This window comes from Phytophthora cinnamomi (assembly GCF_018691715.1).
Source record: "Phytophthora cinnamomi strain GKB4 chromosome Unknown Contig7, whole genome shotgun sequence".
Taxonomy (NCBI): domain Eukaryota; phylum Oomycota; class Peronosporomycetes; order Peronosporales; family Peronosporaceae; genus Phytophthora; species Phytophthora cinnamomi.
In genome coordinates, this window is record NW_027150940.1 from 774,486 (window position 1) to 790,769 (window position 16,284).

The window sequence follows — 16,284 nt, forward strand, 5'->3', positions numbered from 1 at the left end:
ACAGCAAGAAATCTATAAGAGGGCTTCGGGAGTTCGTGACCAAACACCTCCACTATAACCGGTGTTCTCTGTACCTCAACCAAGTGCATCAAATGAGTAGCTCGTAGTAGCAGCGTCTCCAAGGCGCTTAGTTTTTTGTGCATTTTCACTCGTGGCTACACCCATAATCGAGTTATGTTCTCTTGCATTTCAATCATTTTACACTAACATTTTCATGAAGCGTTGTCAATCGGGAAGAATTAGCTGAGTGATCGATCTCTTTTATTGCATATAGACGCTTCTAATCTGACTAATACCTGTCGTTCGCACTCGGATATTGTACAAGAGATAGATTTTCTCCAGTCGTAATCCACGTCGTTCGGGGTTGAAAGGAAGGGGCAAAAGCAATTGCCTTTACACCTTCGAGGCACAGCCCATCCCCCACTCTGTATCGAGAGGATTGTTCTTGGAACCATCCCCGATCAGAAATCGAACCGTTCGTCTGATAGGTATGACTCCTTCTTCACCGTTCAATGATTGGCTGAATTGATCAGAATCAGAATCTGACTCAGATTTCGACTCGTCCATGGCGCGACAATCTCCGGGGTGCGTTGGTTGTCGTCATCTTCAGTATCGGCATCGTAGTCGTCGGCGCGGTCGAGCTCGGGGCCGTCAAGAACAAGGCGGCGGAGGGAGACCTGGAGCATGTTGACTTGACGGGTCAGTTCGTCGCAGCGTCGACTCTTGGTGTCGAGCTGGTCGCGTATATCAGCGATGATTTCGCAACAGCAGGAAAAAGGTACGCTTCGTTCTTCTGCTGTTGTCGCTGTTGTTGCTCCTGTTGTTGTTGTTGAGACTCATGGTAACTGCTGGAATGATCAGGAATGACGATACCTACAAGGATACATGTACTTGGGCTACGTAGACAGTAGAACACATCTATTGTAGAAACTTTATCGCATTTTTCTATCTGTTATCTAATTTGCATCCCTAGCTACACTCAAATCTGACATATTTGCTGTACGTGTAATCTTTAGGCTAGGTACACATGCTCCGGAAACTATCATCCACGTCCCCTATGCTTGCCATCATCGTCAGTGTAGATGCAAATGAGAAGAAGCCGGATGAAATCCATTACTGCCGCAAAAATAAAGGTATGCCGACGTAAATGAAACGTATCCTTTTACTGCATTAATTTAAGTGGGGAATGACAAGATCTACCAGATAATTTTTGCAGAAAAGGTGCAGCAGCGTAACGAGCCCGGGTCGAAGCAAATTTAGTGTCCAGACTCGTTAATATCCTGTTCTGCAATCGCGAGCCTGCTCGATTTATTGCTCTTTTTTTTTTTACCAACGTACGCGTGTCGATCTAGGTGCATCCGTGTCAGTGGTGGAGAGGTTTGGGTAGGTTGTCTGTGCTGCATTCTTAGATAGCACATCCATTGAGGAGTTTGATAGCTTTGGTTTGACCCACCCTGCGTTGGACCCCACCTGCATCATCCCTGCGAGCACAGCGAAGCACTTAGCGAAGCGGCTACGTCAAATTTGGGCGTCTTCTCATGGAGCTTGCTGCCCGGCCCACATCCGCTTTACTGTGTCTGGGACCAACGACGAATACTTCTACAAGTACTGTAATAGACGGCGGGATGCTCTTTACATCCACTTGGACCTGCAGATAAAACGTAAATTGGTTGGTCCTGTGAATCGTGATCTGCCTGAAGACGTATTCTACGAGGGCACTCATAGAACGCAACGTGAAACTGAATCAGACACAAACCGCAAGAATAGAAATGACGCTGCTAAAGCAATTCGGAACGTTGGAAATGAGTCGTGGAGGTTTGCTCTTGCAACACACAAGCAGAGCGTAACGTACGTGTTTTGGTGATCAAAGAAGCTAACCGAGCGCAATACATACAACAAAGGCTGGCGCGAGACGAAAAGAGCGCTGCGCTGGAGGACACACTATTCTGGGCGATCGAATCCGATATCTTTATGAATGCCGCGATCGCGAGGCCAACGCAAGCATTCGTGAAGTCCTTGCAGAGGAAATCACAATTCTGAGAGAAAAGAGACAGAAACTGGTGAAGGATCTAGTATAGACTCTATTCATCCAAGTTCAGTCGAACCTATCTTGATCAATACGTTTGTTTGTTGGAAATTACCAGTGTAGCGCGTTCTTCATCATGTAGTACTTTCTTGCGGACTTTAGATGACGAGGAGCGATCTGTCGCTAGACGGTTAATGCAACAGCGGAGATTTTGGTTCAGCCGCGGCTGGTGCAGCAAGCAGAACGCTCCCGAACCGGAGCTCGTTCGAGTTCCTGGTGTTGCGCTTCGAGCAAGAGACAGCGGCGGGAGCAGTCGTCAACTGCCTCCAGGTCACAGACGCGGACAGTGGCGGTGGCAACGCACCGCTGCTACTCCTGGCGGTCACTTCACGGCGCCTGACTCGGTCGTTTCATATTTGACAACAACCAAGATATGCTAGACTGTCGACGTGGAAAATCTTGACCGCGCTCGATTTCGTCTTCCTTCGACGCTGGGGAATGAAAAGGATACAATTCTGTTATCAATCGATAAACTTCCTGTAGAATCAAAGCAAATACTCACTTACACGCTCAATTCACCGGCAGCAATGACGTCCGAACACTACTCTATATTTCACTTTAACAGTCATGCTACGGCTGGGCCGGAGTGAGCAGTGTAGTATATCTTTGTGCAGTTATTGATTCAACCTCTATGATGCCACTAAGAGCGTGTTTGCTACGCAGCTGGAGATGGAGATGCCACTTTCACTCGGAGTGTTTCGTCTCCTAATTGTCCAAATTACACGTCTTACAACGTGACAACGGGAGATAGTGTTTTTTTTGTCTCCTGCTTCTGGAGGTGAATACGGGTGAGGGTAGCTAGAGATGACCGCCAGGCTAGAAGAGGAGGAGGTTGTTTTGGTCGCAGCATGTTCAACTGTCGCTCAGGTCGCGGCTCTTTAGGGTCAGGAATCTGAAGATCCACCATGCCCCCGAATACGCAAGTATTCACTGTCACTGGCCTGCACTTATGCAATAGTCAGGTAGATATGAAGGTTGGTTCCAAGGGAATGTTCTCTGCACGAGAGTGACTTTCCTTCGAATTGCCTACCTTTTACGTGACCATGGCGTTAAATTCGCTGAAGTAAAAGCGAAGAAACATTCTTTTGAGAAGCGAGTGGCTGCTGCTCTTTATTTTTTGGACTCGATGGGAGGGTACCGTGAAATGGGTGCTGCAAGTGGTATGTCGTGAAGCTACGTGAAGGAGAGTACAACCGAGGTTGTTGGCGTTTGAAGGGAGCGGTCAATCGTGTCATTTCGTTTTCACGCGAACGTCGAGACTGGAAAGCAATAGGAGACGGCTTTGGAGTGCAACAAGGATACCCTGGTGTTGTTGGTGCCGTGGGCGGCTATATGATTGGAACTGACCGCCCTGATAATTTGATGGATTATATTGAAGGAAGTGCTACCCCGCATTAAATGTGCAGGCTTTCGTTACCACTGGCAGCTTATTTCTAATTGCTGAAGTGCGACCTGGTGCCTCGTCTGACAGCAAATGCTGGAAGTATAGCGTCATTAGGCGTACCCTCTACAATGCCATTCCCGCTAGAACTCATTTTATTGGTGATGCATGTTACGCTTTGCTTCCTGGCCTCATAGTGCCTTGCGACGAACTGGAAGTAGGACGTAGGCTATCGTATCGTCAACGAACTTTGAATTTCCACCGCTCAAGGACACAAATACCAGTCGAGAGTACGTTTGGAATTTGGAAAGGAAGAATTAGAATGCTTCAAGGCGTTATGAGCCAAGAGACACCTCACGCATCTGCTGATTTTGTAGTTGCCACGGTTGTTTTGCATAACCTCATGATTTTCTACCGAAACTCGGCAAGCATTCCTCGTTTTGTGGAAGATGAAGTGGACGATATTAATACTGATGAAATTCAGGATGCAAGGCAGCCCGAGATTGGAAAGATATAGCGGGACGGTATTGCCAAAATTATCTGCGACAAACCTCAGATTGTAGAAGGCAATTAGTTGTTAAGATTGACATTTTGATTTGTCAAGTGCTGTAAGAGAGTACTGAATGCCGAGTTTGCGCTTTCAACATTTCCTTAATCTCATGGAGCCAGTTTAATATCTTGGCGTTTCGGTCGTCTGCGGCTTGCGTCCTGGCAACCTTAAACGCGTCAGCAGCATTACTCAGCACCTCGCCAATAGCCCTCATGCCCTCGGTTGCTGCAGCCTTCTCCCGGTTTCGTTTGCGCGTGTACTACCTCCATCCGTTCGTGATTTGGAAGTATCCATGGTTTCCTCCATATCGAAATCTGCAGCGATATCTGCAGCCTCCTCGATCTCTGTAGCATCGCTCGAGAAGAATGGGTCTGAACCCGTACCAGCGCGATCGTCCCATTGCTCACACGTTGTGTCATAGGACGAAGGCGCCTTCAGAGGTCTCTCCATAGCATTGCCAGTTTCGTCAGACGTGACCCGATAAGCAGTGTATTGTTTGTGCATGCGTTTCAACAAAAACCATGACAGACACGACGAGCAATGAGCCATCCAGATTGAAGATTTTAACTGACAGGCACATACTTTTGACTCTCACTGGTATAGAGTCACCTCCAACCCCGAGTCGTTGCTGGTTTGTGCAGCGACCATGAGGCAGGAAGCAGCAAGCGATTTAGCGCTCCGAGTTCCCTGAAAGCGATGCTTCGTGTATCAACGCAGGTTCGCATCAAACTGCTAGCCGCATCTTCCGTCCAAGCAAACATCTGCTTGTTTTTTTTTGTTCTGTTGCTTGGGCGCAGCGATAGATTGCATTCTCTGCTTTGCGCGGTGTCTTGCTCTCTTATCACGAGTAGACGCAGCTTTAGGACACGAGGATGCCATTGGATGCGCCTGCATGGGCTGGTTTGTGCTTTGGAGCGTTTGGGTTGAAGCTGGTGTCGCGAACACAATTTGAGCGAACGCTAAAAACGTGGGTTGTGGGTCTTGGCTTTCTGCAGCTAGCGATAGATCTTCGTGTACTGACGAGGCTACAAACACAGCACTAGCTGCGCCTTGCGTATGGCTAGCAATCAGCGATATGGCTTCTGCGGCGGGGACAAGCGTGGTGGGAGAAGGCACTGCTGCTTGATGCATCCTAGTGGTGAGGAATGATCTGCTTGAATCGGTATATAATTGGTCATAATGATCCCGCTCCTGCTCGGCGTAGCGAACAAGCTGGAGGTGGCGACGGATCCATTTGGTGTGCCATCTTCATCTCCAGCTGCGTAGCGAACACGCTCTAAGACGTGAGAAACGCGGCGCGGGTCACGGTCGCGCTCCAGATTGTCGATATTGAAACAGGCGCGGACAAGCGAGCAATTTCGCAAAATAAACTCTTTCTCCGTCGAAGTGTGACTCGTGTTAGGTGCACCGTCCGGCACAAGACCAACATTTAGCTCTGGCTCCGAGGACGAGAGGTGCGTGAACTTGCCAATCCCACTGATCTTCATGATATCCACAAGCGTTTGCGACGGCGCAAATGATTGCTTAGTATCGGGCTATACGAAAAGTAAATTAACAGCAAATATGATTTTAGCACTCATATTTCCACGCACGCTAGCCTCCACTCTAATCTTCACCCGCAGGCAGCAGCCGCGACATACACCGACGCACACCTAGGACAGAGGCTCGCAGTAAGCCATATAGTAACTCCTGCGTTGACCCTCCCAGATTCTGGCTAAATCGCAAACGAACTGCCATGCCGCCTCGCCTGCCGGCACCAACATGTCGAACAAGACGTACATCTGCCCGCGGTTGGGTGGCGTGAAGCTCTGTAGCGTCGTCCCTTTGGTCGAGCAGAAGCAGAAATCCGCGCGGTACGGGATCTCCACTTTGAGGGCGGTGATGCGAGCGATAAAAGGCTCCCAGAAGCGCCCCGTGACGGCCGCGACTCCGCCCTCGATCACGTGCACGTGGAAACCCACGCAGGCGTCGTACGCCTCAAGCTTGGCAGGGCGGAAGGCCACGTCCAGCGCCATGACCATGGCCAGGCTCAGCGCCATGACGATAGGGAAGTTCATGCTGAAGTCGTTTCTTCAGCTCGTAGTTGAACTTGGTGGTGCGCCCACGACCCGTCCTCGAAGTGGGTGGCATCGCAGCAATCCAGGCCGTAGCGGCGGAGCTGCTCCACACGGACCGTGGGTCCCCTGCACCATGGCGTTCGAGCGCTCCTGTGACTGCGACTGCAAGCTCTCATGATCCGTCGGATCGCGCTGCGATTACTCGAATACCGGAGATGAATACTCTCGATGGTAATTGTACGGACATGTATCGATAAACGGACTTCTTTGCGCAGATTGAACGAAGCTTCGTGTAGAAACGTTGCTGTGCTGTTTCTAAGTTGAAGAAGCAGTTTGGGAACTGCATTGAAGCGAGCGACTAGTCGAGCTAGAAAGGCAGAATGCATGCGTCGAGGAAGTGCTGGCGAACACTATGTCAAAGAACACCAAACACGTAGCTGCTGCCAGCCTGCGATGGCTGCAACCGACAGCGGTGGGGGCAAACAACGGCTGCGTGAACACGCACTCGATGCTGGACTCGCGGTTTTCAAGCGCGATAAAGCTACACCTTTTCGAGACAAAGCACCGACTCGTTTGGTAAAGGGCTATTAGTACGCGTGGTACGTGAAGGAGAATCACTTTTTCCGGAACCTACCGGGACAGCGACGCCGCAGAGCTGTACAAGGAACTCTTCACTCGTGTAACTAGAGAATGCGTACACGATCGCTCCCCGAAAGCACCTACCACGAGCCCCATGTGTGTTGGTGCATTGTGAAGGTTACGTTCTTGGAAGTAGTGTTCGCCAGCACTCCCAGTGTGATCAGGATACCAACGTGAGGAGGGATTACCGCTGGGCAGCGTGTGAGCCAGACGACAGCATTGACCCGACGGGAACCGCTCCTTACGTTGGCATCATGGTCACACAGCACATTATAAGGCTGAAATCGAATACATGAGAAGAGGTCTCCCTAAACAGCTTGGGGATGGTCTTAAACGACATATTCGTGGATCTGTGATGACAATGGAGGCCATGGAGGTATGTCCGTGCTCGCTCAATATTTTGCAGCAGTCGTTCAGCAAATCTAGAAGGCGAAATTGAACGTTCTGTCTCTGATGTTACCCACCCCCCTCTCTTCAGCTTCAGCACTGAGGAGGAAGCTTTCACCGAGTACCGTCAGGATTCGTCCATCCGGTTGGGAACTCTTCACGTGATCTGGCAGCGCAGGTGTGGAGGAGAATGTCCTTTGCGCCTACTTAACAACCACGACATCTCTACAAGAGCTATGATAGTTCGTCTCGGGAGCTTTAATGGTTGATGAGAGTCGTTGGTAGTCTTATCACTTATGTGGAAATCCGCAGAGCGCATAATTCACTCGATTCGACAGACCTGTTATTCGCCAAGGTAAGAAATCAGTTGTCATTCTCGTCTTCTTCGGGGAAAAGAAGCGAACGGAGGCTGGAAAAGTTGTCATAGAATACATTAGCTGGGTGCTGAAAGTTCAAAATCGTACTTGAGTCAATCCATTCGATGGTTTCTGCCAGTCGGACAAATGGGTTATACTTCGTGCAAACACCACGACGTTTTCCAGTGAATGATTGCATTTCGGGCATTCGACATGGGTTCTGTAGGCGTGCTTTTTTGCATGCAGGGAAAACATCGTGCAGTCTGCATGAAGAAATCCAGACAAGACGCAAGCGTTGCACGACGCTTTCCTTATAAGTTGAAGTGCGAGTAAGACTCCGAACTCCATGCCCACCTTCTGCGTCAGAAAACCGAATGGCAAGTGCCGTGTCATTCATGCTTTTAACAAGTCCAACACTACAACCAAGAATGACACTTGTGTCGCGCTGTTGAAGGATCTGGGGGAGCACGGAGTTAAAAGGCTCAGACATTGAGTTGTCGGGGCGGTTGTGCGCGCGACTACATTACTACACCCTCGATGGCGGTGTAATTGGCCCTCCATTTACATAAGTAGCTAGACAACTTTCTGATATTGCATAACTAGGCATGGTCGGCACACGACTAACGTGTGCTGACTCGTCATCCTCTGATTGGCTCAAAGGTGGGGGAGCCAGACCCGCTTTCAGCCAATCAGCAGTCGATTTTTATGTGGGTGGTTCACATTAGCCCTAAGGGCTCGCGCCCCGGTCTAATAATAAATCAGAGTTGGATTTACATCGGACTTAAGACTTCGTTTTCAGTCTTACTGAGAACAAGACGCTTCCTCGATAGCTAGGTGTAAGCCGGTGACGGGCATACACCATGCACGTTACACCTGGTAGAACTTCATCGTCCTTCCCATGATCAAGTTCGAGATGAGTGAGAACCAGCCCGTCGGATCTCCAGCCATGATGCTGGAGCGTTCAGCCTTCCCCAATCTCCCCCCGATCGAGTGGCAGGCGCTCCACCGCCTTGCGGCGGTGTCAGGAGAAGTGGTCGTCACGTCGCTGCTGAGCTCAGCGACCCCCGACCAGCATCACCAAGCCATCCAAGCGTTCATGGTCCGCGAGCTCGCCGAATCAAAGCGGCGAGTACCAACTCCCTCGCAACCCTCACGGAACGACGCCGTGAAGATGGAGACCTCTTCATATTCTGCGACGGGCCCAGATCATCTTCTTCTGAACCGCTGGTTCAGAGAGACTGATATCGCTACCGTCTCGAGGGCGCTGTCAGCCAGAGTGAACTTCCTACTATCCCGTCTCTCCGGCAATGCCAAGAAATGGGTCCTCGGCAAGCTCGTCGTCGACTAACACGCGTTCTCGACTCTGGAGACACTCCAGAGTGACCTTCGTCTCGCATTTGAACAACCGCAAGACGTGTCACGCGTTCGGACGACGTTATTCGCCCTCAAGCAAGGCAAGATGTCCATGCGCGACTATGTCCAGAAGACGCGCCATCTCGCTTCGTGCATCGTCACGAAGCCGGACGACATGGCGTCCCAAGTCCATGGCTTAGTATCCGGGATGCGCGAAGGCATGACGCAATACTGTCTTACGCGGGCTGAAACGGTGACTCTGAAAGAAGCTTTCGCCCTCGCGTTACGCGAGGACTACGTGGTGACATCGTCGTATGCAATGCCAACCCTCACACAGACTCGTCAGTCGGGTCCTGAACCGATGGAGATCGACGCCGTTGAGGCGTAGCAGCGTCAGCAGTGGCCGTCCTCGAGGCGAGGACGAAGCAGACGAGACGACCGTCCGATGGTTTCCTTCCGGTGCCGGACGCCTGGTGTCGTGTAGGAATTCACGATTTTACGAGTCCTCGTCCCTCAGCCTCGACAAATGGGACGAGTCCTACCAACAACACACGCTTCCCTCGAAAGGTCGGCGAAGATTGTTGGGATTAAACCTGAAGACCAGGTCCGATCCCTTACACCGGGCTGGAAATATGCCTTGTGTTGAAGTATCGGTCAGGTAGGTAGAGCCGACACACATGCACCGCCAGCCACGAACAACGGCTGGGGTGCGTAAATATAAACGCTTTCGCGCTAAACCCACTATGGTCCCTCAGAAAGGAAGGGTACCGGGCCGGTCAAGGCCTTTGACAGGGGCGCCGAGGTTAAACCTCGGCCAAAGAGTCAAATACACTGGGGGGCCACGCCACGCACCCAGGTCAACGTACAGGGAGGACTCTCTACCTCCCAACACTCGACCACTATCCACTCTTGGCCTTACCAAGGCGAACTCTCGGTCAATGTACCTTAAGCTCACCGGCAGACATACCCCGCGTCGGCCGAGCGTATCCAGACCCTACAGCTAAGCTAGCTAGACTTACCGTAGACGGACTTGACCCTGATGACTTGGGGGGAATATTCTGCTCTGATTTAATAGTTAGAGGCGGTGAGGCCTCGACTATAACTAATCCCTAATGTCTATACAAATATCTAATATGGACCGAGCCTTCGGTCTAATCCTACAACCGGACGAGCCTTCGTCTAAAGTCCGGATTCCTAATAGGAGGCAAAAAGGGTATCCACTATGACTACCTGGAGGGCTCGGCGGGAATTTATTAGGACCCGCCATGCCCCACAGTCACTGACCAGTCTCCTGTCACTCTGGCGCGGTAAATGCGAGTAGCCAATAGGAGACCTCGGTCTTCTCCTCTCAAAGCCTCGATGCCGTTAGACCTCGGCGTGGCGCTTCACAATCAAAACCCAACACCACAACGGCCCCCACCTCGACACGAGCCTGCCCAAGTGGTGAGCGTCGTGGTGCGCTTCTCCTATCGCCAGCATGTCGCGCCCGCCGAGCCTTCGGCGTAACAAGTGTGTCGTCCCGCGGCGAGAGACGTCTGCCGTGAGCTCACGGTAAGCTACGCGAAGTGCTGCGGCTTCTCCTATTTTCCTTGCTGACATCTTCGGTATCTTCATCTGCTGCAGTATGACACGCATGCGCACACCGCGCCTTCGTCTACCGGTTTGCCATAGTCAACCGGCGCCTTCTCGGTTGGCCGCAGCCGCGGCGGTCTCAACCCTCGCCTCAGCCTCCAACAGCGGGGCGCCCCGACGTTTCGACAGAGTCGTCGGCCGAGCACTCAAGGGACGAGACTTTGATGGCGACCGAACCGTCAGAGATTCGGCCCCGAGTGTTGAATGCTCGGGCCTGATCGCTCGGGCGCGCCCAAATCGGGGCGACGCTTCAGAAGCGATATGGCGAAAAGGCGCGCCGAAGGGTCGCGTCTCGGAGTGTTGCCTCCGCTTCGGTGACGACCAAGCCGTTGTCGACCCGGCCCCAAGTGCCGAACTCTCGGAACCGAACGCGCAGGCCCGAACGCTCGGGCCTGAACACTCGGGTGGATAACTCGGGCGACGCTTCCGAAGCGGCGCGCCGAGGAGACATCTTCGCTCGGTCGCCTCCAACTCGGGCCACTGAGACCTCGAGTCCTCGTTTCCGCTTCCACGTTCGCAGCCGTAGTTAACTCAGAGTCACCGAGTTGTCGTAGCGTAAGGGTAGCTAGCTCTCAGGTTTTCGCTAATCGTCTTTTCATCATCTTTACGTATCTCGTCACCTTTCTCCAATCGTAATCTCCACTCGTAAGCTCGTTCCAAATTACATGCAAATATACAATCATTTTGGTGCAGTAGTCATTTTCGTCTGCTTGGGTGGGCTGCATCGCCCCACCGGCAGTTCATCATTCGCGACAGGTTGCGACTTGAACCATTTGCAACCGTCGGTCGCGGCGTTTCTCGCGCAAGTAGTCATACAGCAGGCCGCCGCAATACAAGTTGGCGGCTGGCTCCCACGAGGGCTCGTCGTAACCGGCCCACTTCACCAGGAACTCTCTGACCGAGCGCTCGGTGCTGTTCGAGAGTGGAACTCGATCGTCTAAGATCGCCTCTACCTCGTACTCGCCAGCGAGCTGGTCTGGCTCCCAGCTGTCCTCGGGCAGCAGCTCCTCGTCAAAGTCAAGTCTCGATCCCTCGGTGACCTCTGGGGTCAGCCGAGTTCTCGGTCGATCGCCGAATTCGCTCACAGCTTTTAATCGCGACACATGTACCACCGGGTAGAACCGGTATCCACTTCGATCCGGCAGCTCCAACTCATATGCATACTCGTCGACCTTTTTCTTGACACGGAAAGGTCCATGCCAGCGATGTGCAAGTTTCTTTGTCAGCCCAGATTTCACGCGCTCCATCTATAACCACACTCGATCTCCAGGTTTGAACAGAGAGTTCGCCACCGACTCTTCGTCGGTTCCATCAGTTCTGCCGACTCCCGTTCACCGTCGGAAACGTCGTCCTGTACTGACCCAAGCATGGCTTCCCTCTCCAGTCCGCTCAACGTGGCGTTATGCTTCTCAGCACGCCGAGCCTTCTCGGTCGCCTGATACTCTTTAGCCATAGCCAGGGCGATCTCTTGTTGTCGGTTGACTTCACGTCGCCACGCTAAGGCGTTGGACTGCCGGCCGAGCCCTCGCTTAAGAGACGAAGACATCGCTCGAAGACTCGATCGAGCGTCCCAACCATGCACGAGATAGAATGGGGTGTCCTTCCTTGTAGCATCATGCGAATTGTTGATAGCGAAGATGAGCTTTTCCACAATCTCATCCCAATCTTGCTGGAGCGGGTCCTCCGCATACACTCGCACAGACTACATTACGGTCTTAACCGAGCGTTCCTGCTGGCCATTTGCTTGTGGACGATAGCTTAGTGTAGCCCGAGACCTCGATTGCATCATCTCGGTGAATGCTTGGAAGACCTCGCTCATGAAACGAGGATCTCGGTCGTGACGTATCAACGACGGCGCACCGAACCTTCGGTAGACGCATTCCTCGAACACTTGTACCACACAGAGGGCTGAAGTGTCGGCCATGGCTTTGCCCATGACAAAACCCGTGAATGCGCACTGAAATAGCAACAGTGCGGTGTTCCCTCGCCGAGACCTCGGCAGAGGGATAACGAAGTCCATCGATACAATTTGTATCGGTCGCTCGGCCAGGATGCTCCCTGGTGAGTACTCACGGAATTGTGGGACGCTCTTACTTGAGCTACAGTCCGGGCACGAGCGCACATGCCGCTCCACATCAGCAAACAGGCCGATCCAGTAATAGTCCGCCTTAACTCGGTGGTAGGTGCGGACGATACCTTGATGTCCGCCCTCCAGTGAGTCATGGCAGCTCTGTAGGACCTCCTGGACCATCGTTGTCGGCACCACCATCCTAAATGTAGTCTCGTCGGTCCGTTCCTTTCCCCACCGACGGTTCATTCCAAGGAAATAAGGCAATCCATCTTCACTCAGTGCAAACTTGTCGGCCATTTTCCAGGCTTTGAGAGCGGCTTTGTAACTCAGATTTGTCTCTTCTCCTTTCAGCACCATCTTTAGGTTCGACCAGCGTAATTCTTCATCTTGGGCGGCGCTTATGCGTCGGCGGCGCTATTCCTGCACCACCGTGGGGTCAATGTCGTCAGCACTCGGTTCGTGCACCGTTGTTGCATCAAGCCTCGGTTGGGCCTGTTCGTTGTTTAAACCCTCGGTGTTGGCTCCAGTTGGGCCGGACGCGTGTTCTACGCGGCCTGGATCGATCACCGAGACTTCCTTCGCAAAGCGGACGTATCTTCGCCGCTCTTTTGCTTGGTGTCTGGTCACCGCGGCTACATGTCCTGATTCCAGTACAAAATCGAAAAAAGTTCGACTACGGTTTTGGTCGTGCGGTGTCAGTACTTGGACTGAGTTGACAGAACGTGTAGTCTCTTCCGCCGAGTTCTCCGAAGCGTCCGCCGAGCCTTCGTAGATAACTTCTCGGATTCGATTCAACTCCCTCAATTCTTGCTTCCTTTCATCACTGTCCACTACCACCGAGGCTTTCTTTTCCAATGTTTCGTTCGCGAGCGAATCAGCGGCCGCATTGAATTCACGTATTGCATGCGAGTATTTCACCGAGCGAAGTCTCGCCGTGAGTTCCTTGTGCTTGTTCAGTTGTGCCATTAACGACTCCTTACGACAAGCGATCACCCCTAGGGATTGCTGGATTGCGAGTCTCGAGTCTCCCACGATAACTAAGTCCTCGGCCCCAAGTTCTAGGGCCGCCGAGACGCCATTATTCATGCCGGTGTACTCGGCGAGGTTTATCGTCGTGGTCTCGAGAAAAGCACTCGCAGCGATCACTACACTCCATTCCGGGAGTTGCCACAAAATCCAGGCACAACTGCCATAGCCACCGTGTTTTTCGGTTTTGGCTGATCCATCGAACGAGAGTACAAAACCTCGGTGTGCAAGGGGTAGTCGCGCATATAGCAACTGGGGGTCCATACGAACAATCGGGGAACCACGTGTCGGTGGAGTCACCGGGGCCAGCGAGTCTTCGAGGTCGACGAAACTAGTAATGTTCGACTGCAAGAGTTGCGCAAAAGCGCAATCTTTCTTCTTAACTCGCTGCACCACCAGGTGCCACGGCGACAGTAATACCGCAAATTGGGTAGCTCGTCCAAACAGAGTCTTCGACTTGTGGACCCAGTCGAGTGTTGAAAATCGCGTGTAGACATGGATGGTCCGACCCGCGAGTTGGGTGTAACACACCTTCAACATTTGGAGCAGGGCCAGGACCTCCTTTTCGGCCGGGTGATAATTCATCTCTGCGTCCTTGAGGACTCGGCCGCAGAATCGTACCGGGTGCATTTTGCCACCGTGTTCTTGCATCAGCGTTGTACTGAGCGCCCACTCACTTGCAAAGAGTGTTACGTGGACCGCTCGGTCACGGTCGAAGTGTCGGATGATCGGTGCCTCACCGACCTTTCGTTGTAACGCAGCAAAGCTTCGCTTGGCGTCACTGAGGTCACCTCCGTCCTTGAAATCTTCATCCTTCAGCTGATATAGTTCCGCTCCGTATACTGCAAAGTCTTGGATGAACCGGCTGTAGTAGTGTAACGCACCGAGGAATGCTTGTACCCCTTTTTTCGACCGAGGAAATGGAAGCTCGGCTACTGCTTTGAGGTTTTTGGGGTCAGCTCTGATGCCTTTTCGCGTCACCTCATGCGACAAAAAATCAACCTTGGGCTGCACAAAGATGCTCTTAGTGAAGCTCACACTAATACGGCACTCTTCGAAGCGGGCGAGCAGTCGGTCCAAAGTCTCGAGGCAGTCGTCAAACGACTCACCCCCGAAGCAAATATCGTCCACAAATGATCGGCGCTCAAACACCGGGACTAGTGAGGACTCGTCGGGTTCTCCAGTTGCCAACATGTCGGCCGCCGGGCTATTAATGAGTTCCGCGACCGAGTCTTCGGCCCAAGTGCTGTCGCAGCTTGCTTCAAACTTCGTGGGTGTTTGGTTTGGGTCAGGTGACGGATCGTCCGACGGTTCGGCCCCGGTCCGTCCGAGGGTTCGACCAAGGTCTCCGTCACTCTCCTCCGCACACCGCATTAACTCTGCGTAGTGTTTCCATCCACCTTTCGGTTGGACAAAACCCCACAGTGCATTATCGAGCATGCGTTGGTAAATCATCGGTGCATTCTTTAGTCCAAAAGACATCCTGAGCCACTCAAAGTGACCGAGGGCACACACGAAGGCCGAGATTTGGCGAGCCTTCGTGGTCATCATGATCGCCCAAAATCCACTTGCCGCATCCAACGAGCAGTACCACAGATACTTCCCAAGGTCGGTGAGAAGGTCATCGACCAGAGGCATATTCCATGATTGCGGTGATGGCATTCACCATCTTGTAATCAATACACAGCCGGATGTCCTCGCCGTTCTTTTTCAACACAATCACGATTGGCGAAGCCACGGGTTGTTCGAAAACGCTATCAGGCCCGCCTTGAGCAGGCCTCGCAGTAGTTCGTACAACTTCCGTAGGTGCCGAAGGGGCACTCGCCGAGCTCTCTGTTTGATGGGCGAGTGTTCGTTCACATCGATATCACACACCACCCCATAAGCGGGCGGAGGCAAAGCATTTCCACTAGAGATCATGATCTTCTCGTGCTTCTTGAGCACTTCCACAACGCGATCCTGGTGTTCCGCACCCACCCCTGGGAGACGCACATTCGGCGCCGAGTAGTCGAGGTCTGTCACCGAGGTCTCCGTTAGGTCGGGAAGGAACGCCAGTTCGTGAGCGTAGTCCTCTAAGTTGATTTCATTGGGCATGTGCTCCGACGAGGGTTGATCACCCCCGTCATCTGCGCCCTCTTCCGTCGCCAACGCAGTACCTACAGACAGGTACGTCGCTTCTAGGGTATCCATCGAGTCTTCACCCGCCGACTCCTTGGCCGAGTCTTCAGGCAGCCCAGGCTTACGTTGGTAATAAGTGGATTCCGCCGCCTCTGGGGCCTCATCGGTAGACACGCTCAGTTCCGAGCCCACGTCGGAGCCATCGTCGCTGGGCTGGTCGAGCGTGACCTCGTTCGTAACTTTCGCCGAGGTCTCGGTACTAGTGTACTCAAGCTCGGTGCGCTGAGTAGGGAGCGCCGCCGGATCATCACCCACTGGTGAGCCGTCGGCGGCAAGTTGCTCCATCTCTTCGCGCCTCGCGAGTTCTCGCTCCCAACGCTCGGCGCAGCTTAAACGACCCACCTGACCCGGCGAGTCATCAAGCGGCCGAGGTTTTATTCCGGCCGGGGTTGGATAACTCGGCCGATTAACTGCCGGTGGTTGCGCGGCGAGCCACTTCTGGTAGAGTTCGTACTCGCGCTGGAGCAAATCCTCGTCGCGAGATTCCTCAAATGCGGCCACCTGCCACACTCGGTACTTGGTCGACTCCAACCGAGTGTACCCCTCATCATACGGGAGGTCCCCGATT

General features: G+C 52.8%; 3 protein-coding genes across 3 annotated transcripts; 2 read left to right on the forward strand and 1 right to left on the reverse strand.

The window, feature by feature from the left end:
* Positions 1-590: 590 nt before the first annotated feature.
* On the forward strand, positions 591-1,021 carry IUM83_11084 (uncharacterized protein; the record flags this gene model as incomplete). Its single annotated transcript, XM_067935626.1, has 3 exons — positions 591-778; positions 862-887; positions 1,017-1,021. 3 exons carry the CDS (start codon positions 591-593, stop codon positions 1,019-1,021), a joined length of 219 nt encoding a protein of 72 aa, XP_067798759.1.
* Positions 1,022-5,669: 4,648 nt separating this feature from the next.
* On the reverse strand, positions 5,670-6,074 carry IUM83_11085 (Coiled-coil domain-containing protein; the record flags this gene model as incomplete). The annotated part of the gene is made up of 1 exon (XM_067935627.1): positions 5,670-6,074. One exon carries the CDS (start codon positions 6,072-6,074, stop codon positions 5,670-5,672), a length of 405 nt encoding a protein of 134 aa, XP_067798760.1.
* A 2,280-nt stretch (positions 6,075-8,354) lies between these two features.
* On the forward strand, positions 8,355-8,804 carry IUM83_11086 (polyprotein; the record flags this gene model as incomplete). Its single annotated transcript, XM_067935628.1, has 1 exon — positions 8,355-8,804. The coding sequence occupies one exon, from the start codon at positions 8,355-8,357 to the stop codon at positions 8,802-8,804; it is 450 nt and encodes a 149-aa protein (XP_067798761.1).
* Between the last annotated feature and the right edge of the window lie 7,480 nt (positions 8,805-16,284).